This window comes from Capsicum annuum, chromosome 9, assembly GCF_002878395.1.
Source record: "Capsicum annuum cultivar UCD-10X-F1 chromosome 9, UCD10Xv1.1, whole genome shotgun sequence".
Taxonomy (NCBI): Eukaryota; Viridiplantae; Streptophyta; class Magnoliopsida; order Solanales; family Solanaceae; genus Capsicum; species Capsicum annuum.
This window is the reverse complement of record NC_061119.1, coordinates 213348981-213372171: the sequence shown is the minus strand read 5'-3', so window position 1 is coordinate 213372171 and position 23191 is coordinate 213348981. Positions and strand designations below refer to the sequence as shown.

The 23191-nt window shown below is 33.1% G+C and overlaps 2 protein-coding genes and 1 pseudogene across 2 annotated transcripts; 2 read left to right on the top strand and 1 right to left on the bottom strand.

The window, feature by feature from the left end:
- The first annotated feature begins 3178 nt into the window (after nucleotides 1–3178).
- Nucleotides 3179–10898, top strand: LOC107841038 (aldehyde dehydrogenase family 2 member C4-like). Its single transcript, NM_001324591.1, is given in 11 exon segments — nucleotides 3179–3379; nucleotides 5626–5768; nucleotides 8655–9038; nucleotides 9130–9219; nucleotides 9299–9472; nucleotides 9562–9699; nucleotides 9807–9944; nucleotides 10373–10434; nucleotides 10557–10599; nucleotides 10602–10642; nucleotides 10644–10898. Coding segments are annotated over 11 exon segments (1500 nt in total). The 5' UTR covers nucleotides 3179–3279; the 3' UTR covers nucleotides 10831–10898.
- Nucleotides 10899–16396: 5498 nt separating this feature from the next.
- Nucleotides 16397–20649, top strand: LOC107841158 (annotated as a pseudogene).
- Nucleotides 20650–20891: 242 nt separating this feature from the next.
- Nucleotides 20892–22700, bottom strand: LOC124887197 (aldehyde dehydrogenase 1-like). The gene is made up of 5 exons (XM_047396392.1): nucleotides 22618–22700; nucleotides 21530–21911; nucleotides 21140–21229; nucleotides 20986–21072; nucleotides 20892–20897 (listed from the first exon to the last, which is right to left on the bottom strand). Exons 1-5 carry the CDS (start codon nucleotides 22698–22700, stop codon nucleotides 20892–20894), a joined length of 648 nt encoding a protein of 215 aa, XP_047252348.1.
- Between the last annotated feature and the right edge of the window lie 491 nt (nucleotides 22701–23191).

Here is a 23191-nt window from a genome sequence, read left to right as displayed (position 1 = left end):
ATTTATGATTTTCCCATTTTATTTCACTTTCTATATTTTCTTCCTCCATTATTAATGATTTTCGAATTTTATTTCACTTTCTATATTTTCTTCTTCCATTATTCATGATTTTCCCATTTTGTCTCTATATTTTCTTCTTCTATTATTAATGATTTTCCCATTTTATCTCACTTTCTATATTTTCTTCTTCTATTATTAATGATTTTCCCATTTTATTTCACTTTCTATATTTTCTTCTTCCATTATTCATGATTTTCCCATTTTATTACACTTTCTATATTTTCTTCTTCCATTATTCATGATCTTTTTATTTTTATTTTCTTTTGTCTAAATCAACTTCATGAAAATGACAAGGACGACCCATGACTTTAATGTACGTGACAAATCGCTTGGCAGTTGTCCCTAAACATTAAAATGCAAGTTACACATTTTGGTGGTTAATGACATTAATGTTAATAAATAAATAAAAAAAATCAATGTCTTTAACGATGAGGTGATTGAAATTCTTTAATCAGTTTTTAGGCTCTAGCAATGAAAATATTCAATTGGGAGCATTATTCAGCGATTGAGTCAGTATTTTCGCTAATAAAATTTAAAATATGAATAAGTAAACATAAAAACTAGCTGAAAAAGGATCAACATCGATTATATTCATAATATAATTTTAATCATATATAATAGAGTAATTTTAGAAGTTCAGATAAATCTGCTCAAAAGTTTATTATCTATATCTTATCTAAAAGACGAATTCACCAACCTCTAGAAGTCTAAGGTGGCTCCACCCCTAAGCAAACCTTCTAAAATAGATCATGCAATATAAAAATATGAATTTAATCAATTTTATAAATATCTAAAATGGAAAAAACTATAGCAAATTCTATTAGGCCCTGAATAGACAATTGACTTCTTCACTTATAATTTTAAAAAATAGGCAAAATATAGGTCATTCAAGTACGCATCATCTTTCGCTTAGACACCTCAAGTGAATATTATTTTATTTTGGCACCTCAAGTGGCCTTCAAGTGTGCCACTTTAACACTTTTGCTGAGTTGGCAAGGTGCGTGTGACACACGCATTAAAAGCGCATTTGAGTGACATTTTTGTATTTTTTCAGTGATATTTTCGTTATTTTTTTTTCTTCTCTTTTTTTTCTTTTATTTTTTTTTTCTTCTCTTTTTTTTCTTCTTCTTTCTTCAATCCATTAACTTACCATCATTTTTTTTTCTTGACACATCCTTATGCCAAAATGGTCAAATCAAGAATCTTACTTCTTTTATGAAAGAAGAAATAAAAAAACAATAATGATTAAATCAAGAAATAAGAATGCTTAAGAAATAAAACTAAATCAGCGAAGAAAAATTGAATTCAAACAAAATCAATAAAAAAAATTAAAATTGAAGCATAAAAATCAAGAAAAATCAGTGAAGAAAAATTGAAAATCGAAGCAAAATTGATGAAAGAAATTAAAAAATAAAACTAAATCCGTGAAGAAAAATTAAAATCAAATAAAATCAATTAAAAAAATTAAAAATTAACTGGCGGGGTAGGTGAGGTGGCGGGTGGGTAGATTGGGAAGGGTAGCGGGATGGGTGGACTGGTAGGGGTGGGTGGGTGGACTGATGGGGTGGGTGAGGTGGGGTAGGCGTGGATGAGCGGGGTGTTTGAAGAAGAAGGTTGGTGGAGTGCGTAGGTTAGGGGGAGGGGGTATTTTTATTTAAATTAATTATTTATAAATTATTTGAATATTTTTTATTTAAAATTAATTATCGGGGAAAGGGTGATTATTGATTTTTCAGAAAAGGATCTAATATATCCTTCAACTATTGAAAATGGTACACAAATACCCTTCTTTCACCTTTAGGCTCAAAAATATTCTTCCATCCACCTATTTGGCTCAAAAATATCCTTAATGTATTAGAAATGACTCAAAAATGTCCTTCTTTCTCTATTGGTTCAAAAATACCCTCAATTCACCTATTTGAATAAAAAATACCCTTAACATTGAAAAAAATTAATTAATGATTTTAAAATTATTTTTTAGAAAAATGACATGCGTTGGCATATTATTTATTACTTTCCATATCACCAGGCACGTGTAATACACGCACATAATATAAATTTACTGATTCAGTAAAAGATGCTAAAGCGGCACACTTTATACCTATTTGAAATGTTAAAATGAAACAATATCCAATTGAAATGCCTAAGTAAAAAATGATGCATACTTAAGGAGCAGCGTATTAATTTTATCTTAAAAATAACAAAATTGTCTTTATTGACCAAGACAATTAATTAAGGCCTGCATGTCTGGCTGCTAACGTGGTGTTAGATCGAACATTTGAGAAACTATATTTTTATAGAAAAATATATTTTTTTAAAAAGACATTTCTTAGAAACGTCAACGAATGGCATGGGTTTATTCAAACTTTTTTTTTTTTTCAAAAAAAATACATTATATTGATTTCTTTCATATTTAATGTCACGTTTTGTTTTATCGAGAGTAAAGATATATGAACTTTAATAAATAATTTAAGTTATATTTTCTCATCATCTTTTTCAAATAATTTTTGAGTATTTAAATTTTAATAAATTTAGCTTCAATGATTGGTCAAACTTTAGAATTTGATGTCCATCAAGAACGACAACAATAATAACATATTCGATATAATTTCACAGATCACAAGTAAATTCTGAAAAGGATGATATGTACGCAATTTTATCCACCTTTGCCATTGTGCTTTTAGGGAGAAATTATTGTTTTAAAATTCGAAAACAATTTCTGTTGCAGTCTAAAAACATTTATATTCAACTAAAAACTTGGGGCCAAACATCTCATTTTTAAAAAAATAAATACTTTCGAAAAAAATAAACTTTTTGAGGAAAAAAAAGTTTTGCTAAATACTTTTTTCACCTATTTTCACTTATTCACTTTTAATTTTACACCAAACTTAAGAAGCAATAAATAATATGATAATTTACTATATATCACTCTTTTAACATACCAAATTTAATATTTTACTATCATTAATGAGATATCTTAAATCAAGGAAGAAAATGTAATCTAAGAATTAAATTCTTGTTACTTTATTTGTTTTTATAATAACCGCCCCCCACGAGAAAAAGACCCCCCCCTAATATTCAGGCTATATATATGCTATATCTATGCATGTGCTGTTTTCTCTTCGTAAGACTACACAAAAACAACAACACTAGCAGAAAACAGTCAAATTTAATTTGCCATTTCCCCTGTGTGAAGCTTTTAAAAGAAAAAAAAAAAAAATGGTGGAATCAAATGGAAATTTAGAAAATCATGTCCAAATTCCAAAAATTAAGTTCACCAAGCTCTTTATCAATGGAGAATTCGTCGATTCCGTTTCAGGTAAATTGATTAATTAATCTTTTTTTTTACGAGCGGTATTCAGGTTAGTTTTTGCATACCTTTGATTAATTTAATAGTAACCACCAAAAGATGTGGTGTAGCATGGCCTTATGCGGCGCGAATTTGAATTAGTCGTACTCCAAATATGGAGTACGGGATACCGAATGGAAAATATAAAAAAAAAAGATAAATTCAATAGTATATCTGTTGTGTCCCACCGGTTACGGGTAGATAACTCTGTTAAAACTAGAATAGATGGAAAGAAATTAACTAGTTTTTTTTCTTGTTATGTGTTTGTTTAATTGTGTGGATGTATCTTTGCACGGACTCTACGACTCTCCACTTTTAATATCGTATCTGTATTAGATTCTCTTAAAAAAAATTCACTACTTTTGAGAGTCTAAATGGACTTGCTTATATTTTTGAAGAGTTTTGAGTAATATAAAAATTAGAAATTAACCAATAGATAGGTTGTTTTTTTTGACCTTATGTTTTGGTACTCGTATTGAAGCTGATTAAATTTACTTGCTTTCATTCTATCTTTAAAATTTAAACCTGAAATATTTGATTAACGGTTGAAAAATACCAAATATTCCACCTCATAACATATCCAAAATGGTAAATACTCTCTCCGTTTAGTTTTATTTATCCATTTTTTCAAAAATAGATAAGTAAAATTGCGCGGAGAAAGTAGAAACGCTTAATATTTGGTGGGTTCGGAACTAAAATTTCAACTTTAGAGGTTCTGAAATTCAAAATAACGATATCAAATATCAATAATCTAATTTTAATTTAATATTCGTATATATTCCTCTGTTTTTATCTTTTGACTGTTTGTTAAATTGTGTCAATGGATATAGTATTAGCTATAGTTTTGTGCATTAGGAAATTTCTCTGTAAATTTTTTCATCATGAGAGAGGAAATATATACTGTTATTATTTTTGTTTTAAAATATTATCACATTTAGTTTCTCGAGAAATAATTATAAAAATTTTAAAATATATTTTTCGGGTTGGCATTCTGTGCATTAAGTTTCTTATTCTTATGTGTAGAGTTCAGGAAGGACAAAACTACAAAGATTTATTATAATTAGTTTAACCCTGCATTTTGCAAATGGTTATTTCTACGATTTATATTCGTGATCTTTTGATTACACAATAGTAATTTTATACTTCAATGATCTTTCTTTTTCTACTATATTGATATATTGAAAAAATGACAAATTTATAATACTTTTCGTGTTTAAATATCTAATTTCAATACGTCAACTTTTCAACTTCTTAGTTTTTTAAGTTTTATTTGCACTTAAACATCATATATTTGCGTGGATAGCAATTAATAAAAAAGTATGACATAATGAAACTTTGTAACTATGTCATTATTGGCCACAGTAATTGTTGAATTAGAAAGTGACGTTCTTATATTAAAGTTACGTTAAATCAACTCTTTATCAAACGAAATATAATAACATAATGTATTTTATGGTGACTGAAGTAACACGTCCCCTCGTGAGTTTGTGACAGTAAAATTATAAAATAATATTTAGTCCTGCACAAGGAGTAATATATAGTAGCAGAAATTTGAGTGCTGCATACAAATATGTACAAATGTAATTTTTGCTATTTTTTGCCATGTGATAAGTATTGCAGGAGCCCCACATGGTAGGTGGGACTCAAATTTAAATTTTATATATTAAATATTTTTAATAGGAAATTTTTTGAAACAATTAATAAAATTATTGTCATGTGATTTAAAGATCGCGAGTTCAATGCATAGAAAGTCTCTTGCAGAAGTATAAGCCTATAAGGTAGGGCTGCATAAAATGAATTCTTGTGATGATTCGACCCTTTCACAAATTTCAATATAACGAAAATTTTAGCATGCCAACGACCCTCCTGTAGAAGTGCAAGGTAAGGTTGCATATAATAAATCCTCGTGATGATTTGACCCCTTCACAAACTCCATGTATAACGAATATTTTAGCGTGTCGGATGACCCTCTTAGAAGTATAAGGTAAGGCTGCATACAATAAATTCTCGTAATAATTCGATCCTTTCACAAATCCCATGTATAACAAAAATTTTAATGTGTCGAATGACCCTCTTAGAAGTGTAATAATTCGATCCTTTTAGAAACTTCATGCATAACAAAAATTTTATTGGGTCTGACGTCCCTACTTTTAATTATTTATTTTTTTCATATTTAAATATTTTAATAAAAATTTTAATTTCGTCATTGATTTCAGGAAATACGTTCGAGACGATAGATCCAAGAAATGGGGAGATAATTGCAAGAATTAGTGAAGGTGACAAAGAGGATATTAATTTGGCTGTCAAAGCTGCTCGTGAAGCTTTCGATAATGGCCCTTGGCCTCGTTTAGCACCTTCGGTAAAATTTATTTCATCGTTTTAATTTATGTGACTAGTTTAATACACAGCTAAGAAAAAAATACTTTTAAATTCGTGATCATAAAGATGTTGCAATTAAATATTTTATAATATTTGTGTGAATATAATCTTTTCTTCATGGAGAATAAATGAAAAATCATAATAGAGGGAGTAATAATCATCCGTTTTATAATAATAATAGAAATGTCATGACTTGTTTAAGATCATAATTTACAAGTTCAAAAGGTTTGTTTGGTAGGCTTGTGAGGTGTGACCATGCAATTTGGAGTTCAAATTTGAAGTTTTGATTTGAAATTAATATCATTTTATGATATTTGAACAAAACTTCAACTTCAGTCTTAAATCTTAAATTCTCCAAACTAAGATAGAATCTCAATCCAAATTTTTAAAACTTAAAAGTTGATCCATAAATTTTTATTTTTCAAAACAAAACTTTTGAAATTTAGACTTCATATTAAAATAAAATTTCACCTTCAAAACAACTTTTATTTCAAATCAACAACCCTAGGAATATGTCAATTTTGACCATCCATCAAGTGGTAGTAGCTTTGTAGAACACGTTAATTGACTAATTTGTTTCAAAAGTTTGAACATCCATTTGTTTACAAAAAGATACTAATGTACCTTTAGTTGGAAAATATTAATAATTCACTCATGACGGAAGCTTTAATATGTCAGACTTATCTTCTTTTATTTTGCGGTTCAATTAGAGGCGGATTCAAGATTCGAAAGCTCTGGATGTCATCTTGTTTTGAACAATAACGTATATTCCGTACGATATTTTAGGATAGTGGAATCAATATTCAAAGAGTAAACTATAATTATATATATCTAACAACTATTAGTATTTCATGAAGGCTTGCCTAGTTGGTATTGTCAAGTGCTTTGTAAAGAAGAGGTCATTGGTTCTATTCTTCCTAGCCACAATATCTTTTTTTAAGAGAAAACTAAAAATCATTCTAAAAATACAGTTGAGAGCGGGTTTCAAACCCGCGTTGTCGACCACTTACGCTAGTAGTCCCTTTGATATTGTGGGTGCATACATTAACTGATATATATACACATAAATATACAGAGTTTCATCCATGAAGTGCGGGTGCCGTGCCACCCCATACCTTCTACATAGATCCATCCCTGGGTCCAATAGTGACAAGTGTCTTTTTAATTAGTATGACAATCATCGTTTCGTCATACTCGTGGAACATTACATGTTCATAAATTTCTAATTTTAGGTCTTTTCAAAATTTTAATTTTAATTGATTTGTGGTATAACATATAAATGTATTCGGAGAATGTTTCTTCAAAATGAAATTTTCCTTGATACCAAAAAGAATATATATATACTATGAAAAGATACTCTCAACAACAACCATAAAGTGAAAAAAGTACCTTTTAAAAGGTAAAATATTTTCAAGTACAAATCATTAAAACGTTTTCCACAACACTACTAAATGAATGGAATCTTTTTTTTTAATTTGCTAAATGCATCTGAATTCATTGTTTCTGATATTAGGCTACACATTGTACGCTGTCCACGTTTCATATGACCAGTCTTGGGCGTGCGAGGAGTCCCTTATTTTTGTTACGTTGTTCGTAATATTACAACTTGCAACCATCATTATTCAAGCCCATCCTAATTTATTTTTTTCATATTAGACTCTTCATCTTGTATTATCCACGCTCTACGTGATCAGTCCTGGATATGCGGGGCCCCATAATGTTATTATTGATAATGTTACAGCCTGAGTTTATTAATATAATTTATTTGAACTTTAGAAACAGACAATTTCGAAAAAAGTTACAATTTTTTTCTGCAATATTATTGGATGTACAAGTGGAAAATGGAAAAAGATTTTATAGTAAAAGTACAAAAGAGGTTTTTTATTCCTATTTCCATTAACTTTAATATAAGCTACAATATTGCTTACACAAAGGGATTATGTTTACATCATAATAATGTCATAAAAAGAAGTTTTTGAAGGTGTGATTTTTGAGAACTTAAAAGTTGTGTTTGGACATGTATTTTGCTTGGATAAATTTTGACGTTTTTGTGAGTGAAGTGAAACTTCTCCCAAAAATTGACTCGAAAATATTTTGAATTTTTTTTTTTTCAAAATCGGATAAAATTTCATAAACAAACATATTTTGAAAATAAATCTTCAGAATCTGATCGTAAATCTATGGTCAAACGATAGCTTAAGAAAGAAAGATGTTAGAACTAGTTGTTCTTGAACGTGCTATAACATTTGTGTAGTAATAACACTTGTGAAACATTTATGGTCTTTAAACATTTTAGTAATATTTCTATGGCTATATAATTACTCATGAAGCCTAAAATATGAAGTTTAAATTAAATTGTTTTCAAATTTAAAATGATTTTGTATTTCTTAGCTTAATGTTGTTAATATTCCTTGTGTTTACCTTGTTCCCTTAGTCAAATGGTGGTAGACCACAATATTGTTTATCCTAATTGTTATATATTAGATCGAACCAGGTTAAATTTGTGTCTCCTTTACTTTCTGAACTTTTCGTTATTATTGTCTTTGTTATTGTCATCATAACATTGTTGGGCTAAATTCCGCACTATCCAGGTTCCCGTTCCTAATAGTCCCGTCTTAGAGATGATTCAGTTAGCGAGTTGATTTCTCAGATGGTCACTCAGCTAATAGTTATCATCTCAGAAAGTCAGCATATGAGAAATCAACTAGCTAACTGAATCATTTCTAAGACAGGAGCTAATAGTTATCATCTCAGAAAGTTAGCATATGAGAAATCTAACGCTTCAATTAACCTACTTTTGAGTTGATTTTGTAACTGCTTAGATTCAAGTTTGCGTCGTCTTACTTTGCATTGCGGTTACATTCAGGAGAGGAGAAGGATAATGCTGAAGTTCGCGGACTTAATCGTAGAAAATGCAGAGGAAATTGCAGCATTGGATGCAATGGATGCAGGAAAGTTATTTGCTCCTTTAAAGAACATGGAAATCCCGTCAGCAGCAGAAACTATTCGTTATTATGCTGGTGCAGCCGATAAAATTCATGGGACGACTCTTAAAATGTCACGCGAGATACAAGGGTACACTTTGCTCGAGCCAATTGGTGTTGTCGGACACATTATTCCTTGGAATTTCCCGACACAGATGTTTACTCTGAAGGTTGGCCCTGCGCTAGCAGCCGGTTGTACTATGATTGTCAAACCTGCTGAACAAACTCCTCTTTCCGCTCTATACTACGCTCACTTGGCTAAGCAGGTAATGTTTCGTTCTCATGTGCACGAAACTATCATGTCAGTTCAGTAGACGACACTGAAATAGTACTGTGTTTCCTGTTTTTGCAAAACAGGCAGGTGTTCCCGATGGAGTGATCAATGTCGTAACAGGATTTGGATCTACTGCTGGTGCTGCACTTTGCTCGCATATGCACGTAGACAAGGTGATTCCTGATCGACATATCTGTACATATTTGTACTGCATTGGCTAATCATACCGATTTGTAATGTGTGTTTATCCAGATAAGCTTCACAGGCTCGACAGAAGTTGGACGACTAGTAATGCAGGCTGCAGCGTTAAGCAATTTAAAACCTGTCTCGCTAGAGCTGGGAGGGAAGTCGCCTTTTATAGTATTCGATGATGTAGATGTTGACAAAGTTGCACCACTTGCTCTTATCGGAATCCTATACAACAAGGTAACCTTTTTATTCTCATTCCTTATGTTTCACACATATTAGTCAGGTAGATTTGTGTCGTTAATTCCTCGCTTTTGTTTCTTTTCTAGGGAGAAATTTGTGTGGCTGGATCTCGTCTTTTCATCCAAGAAGGAATTTACGATAAATTTGTCAAGAAATTGGAAGCGATGGCAAAAACATGGGTTGTTGGCGATCCTTTTGATCCAAATTCTCATCAAGGACCTCAAGTATTATACATTGAACTGTTCTTTTAAGATGTTTTCGACTTGTCATCACCAAAATTGCGATGATATTTCACCGTGTATACTCTTAACTCACTGTTTCCTGGATGCAGGTTGATAAAAAACAGTTCGAGAGAGTACTTTCATACATTGAACATGGCAAGAAGGAGGGAGCGAAATTGCTAACCGGAGGCAAGGCATTGGATAGGAAAGGTTATTTCATCGAGCCAACCATATTCATTGATGTTGAAGTAAGCATTTTTAAATTATCATCGTTGCATTTTGAATGTTGAGATGAAATATACATTTTGTTACTTACATCTTTCATAGATAGGAGGGCATGGAGGTCGTGGATTACTTACATCTTGTGTTTCTTTTCGACTAGATTAGCCTTGGTTGACTGGAGCACCGTGTCTATCGTAGTATTAGTCATATTCATGTAGTTTCTTGCTTTTATAATCGTTTTATTTGGTTGTTGTTACCGTTGTTTATGCTCAGCATTGCTTTCCTTTTATGTTTTCTCACTGTCGTTTTACCTTTTCATTACTACGTAGATTTGTTTTACTTGCTCTTTCTAAAACGGCCTCTCTACCTCCACGAGGTAGGGGTAAGGTCAACAACTCAGCGTACACTCCACCCTCCCGAGATTCCACTTACATCTTCATAATGCTTTTGGCAGGACGATATGAAAATTGCAAAAGAAGAAATATTTGGACCTGTTTTATCAGTAATGAAGTTCAAGTAAGTTCACTCCCTTACCAGCATTTCCAAAGCGTATAACAGACTTTCCGATGGTGTAAAAAATCTTTAACAGTATCGGTATATATATACACAACATAAACCAACATCTCGATGAATTTCAGGACGGTAGAGGAGGTGATCAAGAGAGCTAACTGTACAAATTATGGACTAGCAGCAGGTGTAATGACCAATGACTTGAACATTGCTAACACAGTTTCAAGATCGATACGTGCTGGTGTCATCTGGATAAACTGTTACTTTGCTTTCGATGCGGATTGTCCGTATGGAGGATACAAAAGCAGTGGATTTGAAAGAGATTTGGGAATGGAAGGACTTCATAAGTATCTTCAAGTTAAATCTGTAGCTACTCCTATTTACAACTCTCCTTGGCTGTAAATTTGCAGAAAACAAAGTGCCAACATATTAGATTTTTATTACTATTGCCATAGTATTCTCATGTTATACCATATATGATCAAACAATAAAACTTTTATTCTTTGAGGTACAGTTTGTTTTTGTTGTTTTGGTGCCTTTGCTTTTCTAAAAATTACACAAATACACAACTTATGTTTTAAATATTATAAAAAATCTCAACTCCCTAAACATATTACAAAAATTTCAACATATACACAAAATACTATGTATATGTCGGCTATGTTATGTATATTACTAGGGAGAGGGAGTAAAGTAATTAAAAAAGTGAGAGAGAGTGTAAATACTTCACTTTTAAAGGGGTTGGTATTTATGTTATTTATACTTTGTTTTTTGGCTATAGAAAAAGTTCAGTTTGACCAAATTTTCCCATTTGGATTTTGAGCTTTTTTAGGCCATAATTAACTTACATAAATTCCTGAATCTTTAAGTGATATTATATAAAATTTCAATTATTTTATTAATTATATTTTATCCCGATTTTTGAAATGGTGATACATATGTTATAAGGTGATACATATAAAAAAATTGATACATTTGAAACTGATAAAGATATTTATTTAAGAAAATAATAGATTCTCTTTCATTCATTGTATTCTTTTATTTAAGAAAAGATATCTAATTTTTCTCTTTTTTTTAGATTTAATTTAGGTGTTTTAATTATGTTTCTTTGACTAGAGGGGATAGAGTTCGGAATGAGACTATCCGGGAGAAGGCTGGTGTGACTCCAGTGGAGTGCAAGATGCGGGAAGCCCGATTGAGATGGTTCGGACACGTGAAGAGGAGGGGCATGGATGCCCCGGTCCGTAGGTGTGAGAGGCTAGCGTTGGATGGTTTTAGGCGGGGTAGGGGTAGGCTGAAGAAGTACTGGGGTGAGGTGATTAGGCGGGACATGGAGCAGTTACAGCTCACCGAGGACATGACCCTAGATAGGAAGGTCTGGAGGACGCGAATTAGGGCAGAGGACTAGGGCCAGTTTGAGTCGCTAGTGTAGGGAATTACTTGGTGGGGGTTTTATTCCTGTTATGAGTCCGTGTTCCATGTTTTATTACGAATCTGTGTGCTTTCCTCTGTTTTATATTACTTATGGGTGCCGTATTTATGTTATGTAATCTTGTGCTGTGCTTTACTATGTGTTTGTGTGGTATCTCATGCCTTGAACCGGGGGTCTATCGGAAACAGCCTTTCTACTTCTTCAGAGGTAGAGGTATGGACTGCGTACATCTTACCCCCCAGACCCCACTAGGTGGGAATACACTGGGTTTGTTGTTGTTGTTGTTCTCTTTTTTTCGTCTTTAATTATGAAAGATATGTTTTTTTTCTTCTTTTTTCTCTTTTTTCGTCTTTAATTTTAGTCTATTTTTTTTTAGATTTAATTTTAATTATGTTTCAATTCTGTTTTTAGTTTTTTTTTAAAAAATATTATTACTTTTGTTTCTTACATTAACTGCACCATTACCTTTCATTAATAACATATGAATGACCAAATAATTGAAATAAATAATTGTATCTATCATATGAATCACCATAATACCATATATATCACCCATTAATATCATATGAATCATTCAATAATTGGAATAAATAATTGTATCTACCATATGAATCACCATAATACCATATATATGAATCACCCAATAATTGGAATAAATAATTGTATCTACCATATGAATCACCATAAGACCGTATATTCACCCATTAATATCATATGAATCACCCAATAATTGAAATAAATAATTATATCTACCATATGAATCACCATAATACAATATGTATCACCCATTAAAATCATATGTATCACCTGTTAAAATCATACAAAATGTATCTATCGTATGAGTCACCATAATATTCATATAATGATATCATATTTATTATTCATATGAGTCACCTTTAAAAGAATAAACATATATGAATAACTAAAAAGCCTTATATATGTATCAATAGATTTTTTTAAAGAAAATGGAAGAGATTTTAGGAGAGGAAAAAAATAGTTGCATGAGTTAATGGAGGAGAAAAAATCAGGAATGAAGATGATTTAAGCATTAATGGAAGAGAAAAAAATCAGGAAGGAAGATAATTTAATTGTTGATAATTAAAGAGATATTTTAGGAAAGGAAACCTTTGAAAAAAAATAGCTTGAATGAGTAACTGGTGGAGAAAAATTAGATATCTTTCCTTAAATAAAAGAATGCCATGAATAAAAGAAAATCTGTTATTTCCTTAAATAAATATCTTGTTAGTTTTAAATGTATCACTTTTTTATATGTATCACCATATAACATATTTATCACCATTTTAAAAAACTGGGTTAAAATGGAATTAATAAAATAGTCGAGATTTCATATAATACCACTTAAGGATTCAGGAATATATGTAAGTTACCCTAATTATTAGTATATAAAATGTTAACAGATGGCCCAAATAAGATCAAGATCCAAAATCAAGAGTATATGGGGAAAATTTACACTTAGTTGCACAGTTTGCATTTTAAATGGCAGTTAGGTGGACTAAAGCTCGTGCTATGTGTAGTGTTCGAGGAAAGGCTCAACTACGAGGGTCTATTGTATTCAACATTATTTTATTAGGATAATATCCTTTTGTTAAAAATAAATATTCTCATTGTTTCAATTCATGCGAGACAAATTTTTTGCGTAGTTTATATATATATAATTTCACTTAAAATATGTAAGAAATCTATAAATAAATTTATAGTCAAATTAAAAGTACATTTAACTTGGTAGTTCAAATTTCTTTGACGTAAATTAGGACGTGCGGATTAGCTAGAAATCTAAAATTAAGATGTCGTTCTAAACAAAATTTTTCACTCTCCCGTTCTCGTATTCGAAACTTCTGATTAACAATAACAAAATCTCAATCATTTTACCACAACTCACGTTGATACGTTAAGTTGTTTTTTATTAGTTCGTTAGTACTAAAAAGCCTACAAGAAAATAGCAACTTTAATTATGACAAACTCATCGTTAACTAATATCACAAAAAAAGGAAAATCTTTGTATGACCAAGTTACATAATATGTTGTATGTGTTTGGTACCATAGAAGTATATTAATATAGAAAATTACATTTCCTCAAAATAGTTTTCTAATAATATTTAGTTGGTTGATGAAAACTTGACTAGATAAAAGTGCATAAGAAATATTTGGTCATACTATGTGATTGATGCTTCTCTTAGAGGGTGTGTTCAATATTGAGGAAAATGTTTTTGAAGAATAAGAGAATTTTTGATTTTTTTTTAATATTTGATACGTAAACAAAAATATAATTTTAAAGTATTTGTACATAATTTAGATAAATATTATTTGGGAGGTGTGGGTGAGGCGGTGAGCATGGGCATGGGTGGACTTATTGCCTATTTTACGGTGCACGTGAATTCATGATCTTTTTGTCAAACTAGGTATTTTACGTATATATTTTCATCCAATCTTATTAGGTGCACCCAAGCTCAAAAAAGACTAAATAGTACACTTGATTGAATGTTGAGTTATGTACTTAGATCTGTTTTTGATGCTCCCATTCTTATGGTCATTCCTTTAATACTTCTGACTCTCGGAAGTCACTTTTTCGGAGTTGAGGGTAAGGTTATGGTGTTCGGAAGAAAGATGAGGTGTGTTGAATGTGGAAGAACATAATCAATATGAAATGTTATTTGTGAAACTTGCTTGTTGTCACGGTCCAAAAATTGAGATGGTGATGATACCTATCCAACTCTCCGTAATAGGTAAGCCAATAACCCAATCCCAAACACAACAATCCAAATGCATAGAAGCTGAAGAAAATAAGAACATAATAAAATCCGAATAATCTTCAAAGTAGATTAATAGACTAGTATAGTCAAAACATAAATAATCCCAAGTCTGATAGTCACTAATACAAGTCTTTAAATATAAAAATAAAATAAAATAATAAAATAAAAAGTCTGAGTATCTCAAAATGTGGAAAAGCATAAAGATAAGGGTGGAGGAGATTTCAGTGGTCTCTGAAAACAATAGCAACTACCTCGAATCTGTAAAGATGCTAACACAGAAGAAATCACAGAAATCAATGTCGTTTGATCGGTACCTGCACATAAAGTGAAGAAAAAGCAAGACTGAGTACGGTAACAACTAACACGTGTACTCAACAAGCATCATCGACAGATCCTAATTCAAAGTGGTGACGAGTAACACCACGTCAATTCTGTAAAACAACCATACAACCTGCACTGAGGAAAGCCGCCCTAATCCAACAGAATAATCAAGTTTAATAGATATAAGGATATCATAACACAATCCATAAAATTCTCAAAGCAGTGAATCAAGTAACATATATTCAAGTACTCAATAAATAATGCAAAATCAGCAAATACACCTACTCAGTATGAACCAGAAATAAATGTAAGTGATGTATATGCTGTGTACACACCTATCAAACAATGGCTTCGAGGTTAGTACACTTGGATGACTCACAAGGTCTATGTACTGTGCAGTCGCACACTTTGATCCCAATAAATATATCGTGCAAGCGTGCACTCCAACCCTAATAATAGATAATAATGTGCAGGCGTGCACTCCAATCTCAATAATAGATAATAATGTGCAGACGTATACTCCGACCCCATATGAAAGGAAATGCATGATGTGCAAGCGTGCACGTCTGATCATAAATTAACAATAAAATTAAGCAAAACATTTCATGCTTTATGCCAGGATATTATCAATTCCAAAATAAACCCAACTTATCAAGTGAGAGTATTATCATTAACTAAGATTTTCAACAATTTAGGTATAATTGCAAATCTGTCCAATCATGCTAGCAAATAGGGACAACCCATTCGAAACAGACAATTGATTGATTTTGACCCCTCAAACAACACTGGTTCGCATAGATGCTTGCCGCTTCCTATATGGGACTCCATTCCCCATTACTCCCATTACACATAACTAATACATAAGCAATTCGAAAAAGAATCTAAAAAAATCTCAATTTGTCCCATTACTTACTCTACTGCATTTAGCCTATCTTCTTGTCACCCATAATCATTGATTTTGTATTAATCATACAAGTAAATAAATTATGATTTTGATTAATTACTGATTAAATTAATTATCTAAAATATTCAAAATTTTAAATAGATCCTTGAAATTTATTGAAAATCCCAAAAAAACAAATCAAATATGTAATTTGACTAAAAAACACGTTTTGAGCCTATTGAAAACACTAAAATTTATTGGAAATCCCCAAAAACAAATCAAATGTGTAACTTGACTAAAAAGCACGTTTTGAGCCTATTGAAAACACTAATCTAAGGTTGTCTTGATTGAAGGCTAACCGTGATCGGCAAGTGCGGAGCTTTTGGTGCTCCAGTACCCGTTAAATCTATCGCATATTAGGTACAATTATATAAGAATTGTATAAAAATTGGTATAAGATTTGTAAAAGCACCCAGTAAACCAAGAAGATAGCTGAGTGCTGTAATTTCTAGGCGGAACCTAAAAAGCTTTGGGCATCAATATATATATGTTGGGATCCACCACTTGAAATCGGGCTTAACCTTATTAAAACTCAAGAACCCAACTAATGAGATAAATCGCTCCTGAACACCTCGAGGATTGGTACTATCAACCCCGTAAGTCATGAATCACTTCAAAAAAAAAAATATGAGGAGGGTTAAAACAAGACAAATTTATAAAACCATTTACAGGGTCGTAATTTTGTCTTCCTACTTTTAATAAAACAAGTTATTTTTCTCATTTTTAAGAAATTTTTTAATAAAATATTTTTCAAATTTTTTCTCTATATATGACCATATTGCAACGTGACAATAATAACAAGCCGATTTCTTTAAGATTTTTGGCATCAAAAGAAAAAAAAATGGTGCAATCTAAAGATAATTCAGAAATCAACTTCAAGATTCCAAAGATTTTCACAAAGCTCTTCATTAATGGAGAATTTGTGGATTCTGTTTCAAGTTTCATATTCTTATCAGTTTTCTCTTAGCTCTATTTTTTTATATATTACTAATGGAAAGTTTGATGTTGGAATATACGTTGGTCGGACTCTTCAAAAATGTTATCGTACATGTAGAGATAGTCTGACACACACCTAACGATATTTTTGAATAGTCCTAGCAACATAGATTGGAATAGAACTAAATCTTAAACTAAAGATGTGTGTAGTCCTTAAAATGTTGTGGTCTTAAACTTGTCATGTAATATGTTGGAATTGGAAAACTTACTAAATATAGAAGGAGATACTGAAAACTTACTAAATATAGAAGAAGATACTCTTTTTAGGACAGATCAAAAAGGAAAGTAAGACACCTAAATTGAGACGGAGGAAAATGTAAGTATGGCAAAGCTGATATTACAATAAAGCAGTTAAGTGTTTCAGTAGAGGTGGATTCAGGATTCGAAGTTTATATGTTCCTACAACGATCTCACGTGGACCTATAATCAGGTCTTTAGACCTTACTTGGCGGCCGTTACGCGTTTGGATAGAGCATTGAAACAGATATAATACGCGTAAAACAAAGTGTTTATTGGACTGAACAAAAAGTTGGAAATTTACTCTGCAGGAAATACGTTTGAAACGATAGATCCAAGAAATGAGGAGGTGATTGCAAGAATCGCTGAAGGTAACAAGGATGATGTTGATTTGGCTGTCAAAGCTGCACGTGAAGCTTTCGACAATGGCCCTTGGCCTCGCTTAGCACCCAAGGTAACTTCATGTAAGCAATAAGTGTTCCTTGCTTTGGTAATCAACACCTAGTTGTAGTAAACTGAAAGACTATCAAATGATCGATGATGGAAAATGTCAATCTTATTTTGTCCATACAGTTCCATGTTTAATGCTAGTAAATCCTTCTTGATCTAAAATAAGAAGAGAATACAACAACACGATGATGATAAAACACAAGTTTTATTAATGATGTTCACATTATAGCCAGCAGGACAGGAAGTTGGTAGTTTCATTTCGATGATGTTCACATTAGACTTTGGAAAGAGGAAAATTTAGTACAAGTGTTAAAATCTTGTTCTGCGTCTGAAATAGTATTGGGTAGTATTATCCTTGTTCCCCTAGACAAATGATGATCAGGTAATATGCATTACCTTACGTATGATTTCCTGAATAGACTAGTCTACGCTGAGTCAGTATTCCAAACTTGTCTTGATACCGACAGTTCAATGTATGGGATAACTCACGATTCCTATGTCATAAGTTGTGTCTGTTTTTTTCTTAATTTCAAATGTTGTACTTTCGTGTTAGTATTGGAACTGCTTAAATTCAGGAGAGGAGAAGGATAATGCTGAAGTTTGCGGACTTAGTTCTAGAACATGTGGAGGAAATAGCAGCCTTGGATGCAAGAAAGTTGTTTAGTGCTGTTAAGACAAGAGAAGTACTGAATGTAGCGGAAATGCTCCGTTATTATGCTGGTGCAGCAGATAAATTTCATGGAACGACTCTCAAGATGTCAAGAGAGATACAAGGATACACATCGCTCGAACCAATTGGTGTTGTTGGACATATTATTCCCTGGAATTTCCCGAGCCAGATGTTTGCGTGTAAGGTTGCCCCTGCATTAGCTGCTGGTTGCACCATGGTTGTTAAACCTGCTGAGCAAACTCCTCTTTCGGCTCTATATTATGCTTATTTGGCTAAGCAGGTATCATCAACACTCAGAGGTGGATCTAAGATTTAAATTGGACGTATTCAACTTTTAACGTTCTTAACACTGAATTTACTATACTTTAGTAACTATCCGTTCAGAATGTAACGTATGTTAAAATTTTCTGATTTTTCACACACATATATGTGTGTTCCATGTCAAAAATACTGACACCAGTTGAAACCGTAGCTCAAATGCTCCATCCGTCATTGACTGCACGGTGAACTGCTTGATTTGTCAGATGATTTTATGTCGCTGAACGCTATGTTCTCTTGGTTGTATACCTTCTTGAATCAGGCAGGAATTCCGGATGGAGTGATCAATGTGGTAACAGGATTTGGACATACTGCGGTTGCTGCACTTAGCTCTCATATGGATGTCGATAAGGTAATTCCCAACTGGCCATGAAAGTTATAAAACATAGAGTAGCGGAATGAGGATTTTCACTAAAGGAGAGTCAATATATAAAGAACTAAACACCCGAAGAAGTCAAGGAGATTCAGCATATAGCATGGACGCATAAAATAATTTACCTATCTATGAGTGTAATATTCCAGCAAAGAGGTGTCGATGGACCTGCTTTGCACAAAGGTGGCTCCAAACACTGATAGTGGGGTATAAACAAAAGTTAGTATAGTATTTCGATCAGTAAGTACTATTTAGGAAACTTAGGGATTTTTCCATAGCGGAAGCGGATCTGCAGCAACCAGGACTCGAGTCACTGGTCATCGGTAATCCTCACAAAGCGGATGAACTCCCTTTCGCCACAGCCTAGATATCCTCAATAGATAAACCTAGAAATCATACAAATGGTGAAAATCGTTGTTCTTCCAACAGGAGGACAAACGAATAGGCTACCGTGGTAATTAGCAACTATGTCCAACAGTTAGCATACTGCAATGGCTAATGTCACCCGTTTATAATGTGTTCTTACAGATAAGTTTCACAGGGTCGACAGAAGTAGGACGTCTAATAATGCAAGCTGCAGCTACAAGCAATTTGAAACCTGTCTCGCTAGAACTCGGAGGCAAATCGCCTTTTATAGTATTTGATGATGTAGATGTGGATAAAGTTGCACCACTTGCTTTTGCTGGAGCAATATACAACAAGTTAAACTGAATTCCACACCGTCTTTCCTTGTTATGTTTTCAATATAATCAATGAGATAGTTTCTTATAGTTTCTTATCGCTTTCAGGGAGAAATTTGTGTGTCTGGATCATGCCTTTTCATCCAAGAAGGAATTTACGATAAGTTTGTCAAGAAACTGGAGCAGATAGACAAAACATGGGTGGTTGGCGATCCTTTTGATCCAAATACTTGACATGGACCACAAGTATGCACTTGAAATTTCGTTTAACATGCTGTTGTTGCTATCATTTACTTCGTTTACCACTTGTCCTTTAACGTGCTGTTTACCTGCTGCAGGTCGACAAAAAACAGTTTGCAAGAGTACTTTCATACATTGAACATGGAAAGAGGGAGGGGGCAACGTTGTTAACTGGGGGCAACGCATTGGATAGGAAGGGTTATTTCATCGAGCCAACCATATTCATCAACGTCACTGTAAAAATGTTAAAACTATGACTCTTGCATATGATGAACGCTGCGATCAAATATAAATCATGTCACATCTTGTTAACACATTTGGCAGGATGACATGAAAATTGCAAAAGAAGAAATATTTGGACCTGTTTTGTAATTAATGAAGTTCAAGTAAGTTGATTCCAATATTAGCAATCTTTTATTTTCTAGTAAAGTTTTCTCTACATGGTTAGTATTTCATCGTCGACGGATTGCAGGACTGTGGAGGAGGTGATAAAGAGAGCTAACTGTACAAAGTATGGACTAGCAGCAGGTGTAATGACCAATGACTTGAACATTGCTAACACAGTTTCAAGATCGATACGCGCTGGTGTCATCTGGATAAACTGTTACTTTGCTTTCGATCCGGATTGTCCGTATGGAGGATACAAAAGCAGTGGATTTGCAAGAGATTTGGGAATGGAAGGACTTCATAAGTATCTTCAAGCTAAATCTGTAGCCACTCCTATTTACAACTCTCCTTGGCTGTAAATTTTCAGAAAACAAAGTGCCAACATATTAGATTTTTATTACTATTGCCATAGTATTCTCATGTTATACCATATATGATCAAACAATAAAACTGTTAATTCTTTGAGGTACATTTTGTTTTTGTTGTTTTGGTGCCTTTGGTTTTTGCAATTTTCATGTCATCCTGCCAAACTATGTTGCGCGGACTCTTAAATTTTGATGCCGCACCCGCGTCGGATTCTCCAAAAATGCACTACTTTTGGAGAATCCGACACGCACCCATTGACATTTTTGAAGAGTCCGAGCATCATAGCTGCCAAATGCATTAACAAGATGTTGCATGATATGTATTTGATTGCAGCATTCATCAAATGCAACAGTCGTAGTTTTGAAATGCTTACAGTGACATTGATGAATATGGTTGGCTCGATGAAATAACCCTTCTTATTCAATGTGTTGCCTCCAGTTAACAACATTGCATCCTCCCTCTGGCCAGGATGAAATAATCCTGACTTCGCCGCTCTATGTTTGTAACTTTCATGGATTGGGACTTACCTTGTCTACATCCATATGAGAGCTAAGCACAGCACCAGCAGTATGTCCAAATCCTGTTACCACATTGATCACTCCATCCGGAATTCCTGCCTGATTCAAGAAGGTATACAACCAAGAGAACATAGCGTTCAGCGACATAAAATTATCTGACAAATCAAGCAGTTCACCATGCAGACAATGTCGGATGGATCATTTGAGCTACGGGTTCAACTGAACTCAGTACTTTCGACATGGAACATCAATATATATGTGAAAAAATCAAAAAAATTTTAACAAGCGTTTGGTTCTGAACGATAATTACTGAAGTACAGTAGGTTCAGTGTTAAGAATGTTCAAAGTTGAATACGTCAAATTTAAATCTTAGATCCACCTCCGAGTGCAGATGAATACCTGCTTGGCCAAATAAGCATAATATAGAGCCGAAAGAGGAGTTTGTTCAGCAGGTTTAACAACCATGGTGCAACCAGCAGCTAATGCAGGGGCAACCTTACACGCAAACACCTGGCTCGGGAAATTCCAAGGAATAATGTGTCCAACAACACCAATTGGTTCGAGCAATGTGTATCCTTGTATCTCGCTTGACATCTTGAGAGTCGTTCCATGAATTTTATCCGCTGCACCGGCATAATAACAGAGAACTTCCGCTGCACTTGGTACTTCTGATGTCTTAACATCACTAAACAACTTTCCTGCATCCATTGCATCCAAGGCTGCTATTTCCTCCACATGTTCTAGAACTAAGTCCTGAAGTTCCAATACTAACGCGAAAGTACTGTCGTGACATAGCAATCGTGAGTTATCCCATCCATTGATGATTGAATTGTCGGTATCAAGACAAGTTTGGAATACTGACTTAGCGTAGACTAGTCTGTTCAGGCGATCATCCGCGAAGGTAATGCATATTACGTGATCATCATTTGTGTAGGGGAACAAGGAGAATACTACGCAATAATATTTCAAACGCAGAACAAGATTTTAACGTTTGTACTAATTTTTCCTCTTTCCAAAGTTTAATGTGAACATCATCGAAATGAAACTACCAACTTCCTGTCCTGCTGGCTATAATGTGAACATCATTGATAACACTTGTGTTTTATCATCATCATATGTTGTAGACACATCAAATTTATTGGATCAAATTCATATAAAATTTAAATTTGATTCACATTTTATTGGGTTTAAACTTATTTTGGGCTTAAAAAAATAATAAGCCTATTGTATTCCTCATCAACGTCGATCTCACCTTGAAGCCCAAACTCATCAAGTGACGTGACATCTCAGTCAAATCCAAGACCAATGAAACGCCGCCACACGTACAAATGATGTGGAAATCTCATTCAAATTCAACAACCAGTCAAAAGGCGTCAAATGGTAAAGTGACATGTTTCGGCCAATCACAAGCAACTAGGCTTATTCCCTACAACTATAAATAGGAGAGTAACATAACATTCTAGTGGGAAAAAAAGAAAAAGGAGGACAGTCTGCAAGCATTGGGTTCTGTCCGGAGATTAACTCGACAAGACGAAGTGCTGTCAGACAATTCCTGGATATCCAAACACATTTCTAGGAGGCTCAAATCATCCTACATTTGAGAATCACGCTGCAAAGGCCCTCGAATCACGAAAAAACTTAGGAGAAGAGAATCGAGAGAATAACGGAATTGTACTCGCAAAATTCATTTATATAAAATTATTCTTTTTGTTTATTTTATTTTTGTTTTTTTTCAGCGTCGATGAAAATTTGTTGCGAACAAATTGGCACGCCCAGTGAGACTAGTTCCGTTTTTCATCTCTTCCTCCTACAAGTCAAAGGAAATCACATATTCAACTACTACAATGAACTTCAGAAAAATCAATGAAGTTTCGTGCAAGAAGTCTACTACTACCACGTCTACTGAGATCAAACTTGTTGGCCCCATCAATCGACGCAATTTCAACGCTTGTGCTTTGGATAGATCCCAATACTTCACCATTTTGGAGATGACAAAAAAGAGAAAATCTCAAATTTCGACAGTAACTACAACCCCTGGGGGCAACTTTGCATCTATTTTAT

Coding starts and splice junctions, on each gene's coding strand:
- LOC124887197 (XM_047396392.1), bottom strand. CDS start 22,700: ATGTGTTTGGATATCCAGGAATTGTCTGACAGCACTTCGTCTTGTCGA. Junction 21,912..22,617: donor GAACCCAATGCTTGCAGACT/GTCCTCCTTTTT, acceptor ATGTCACGACAG/TACTTTCGCGTTAGTATTGG. Junction 21,073..21,139: donor CTCATATGGATGTAGACAAG/GTAAGTCCCAAT, acceptor CATCCTGGCCAG/AGGGAGGATGCAATGTTGTT.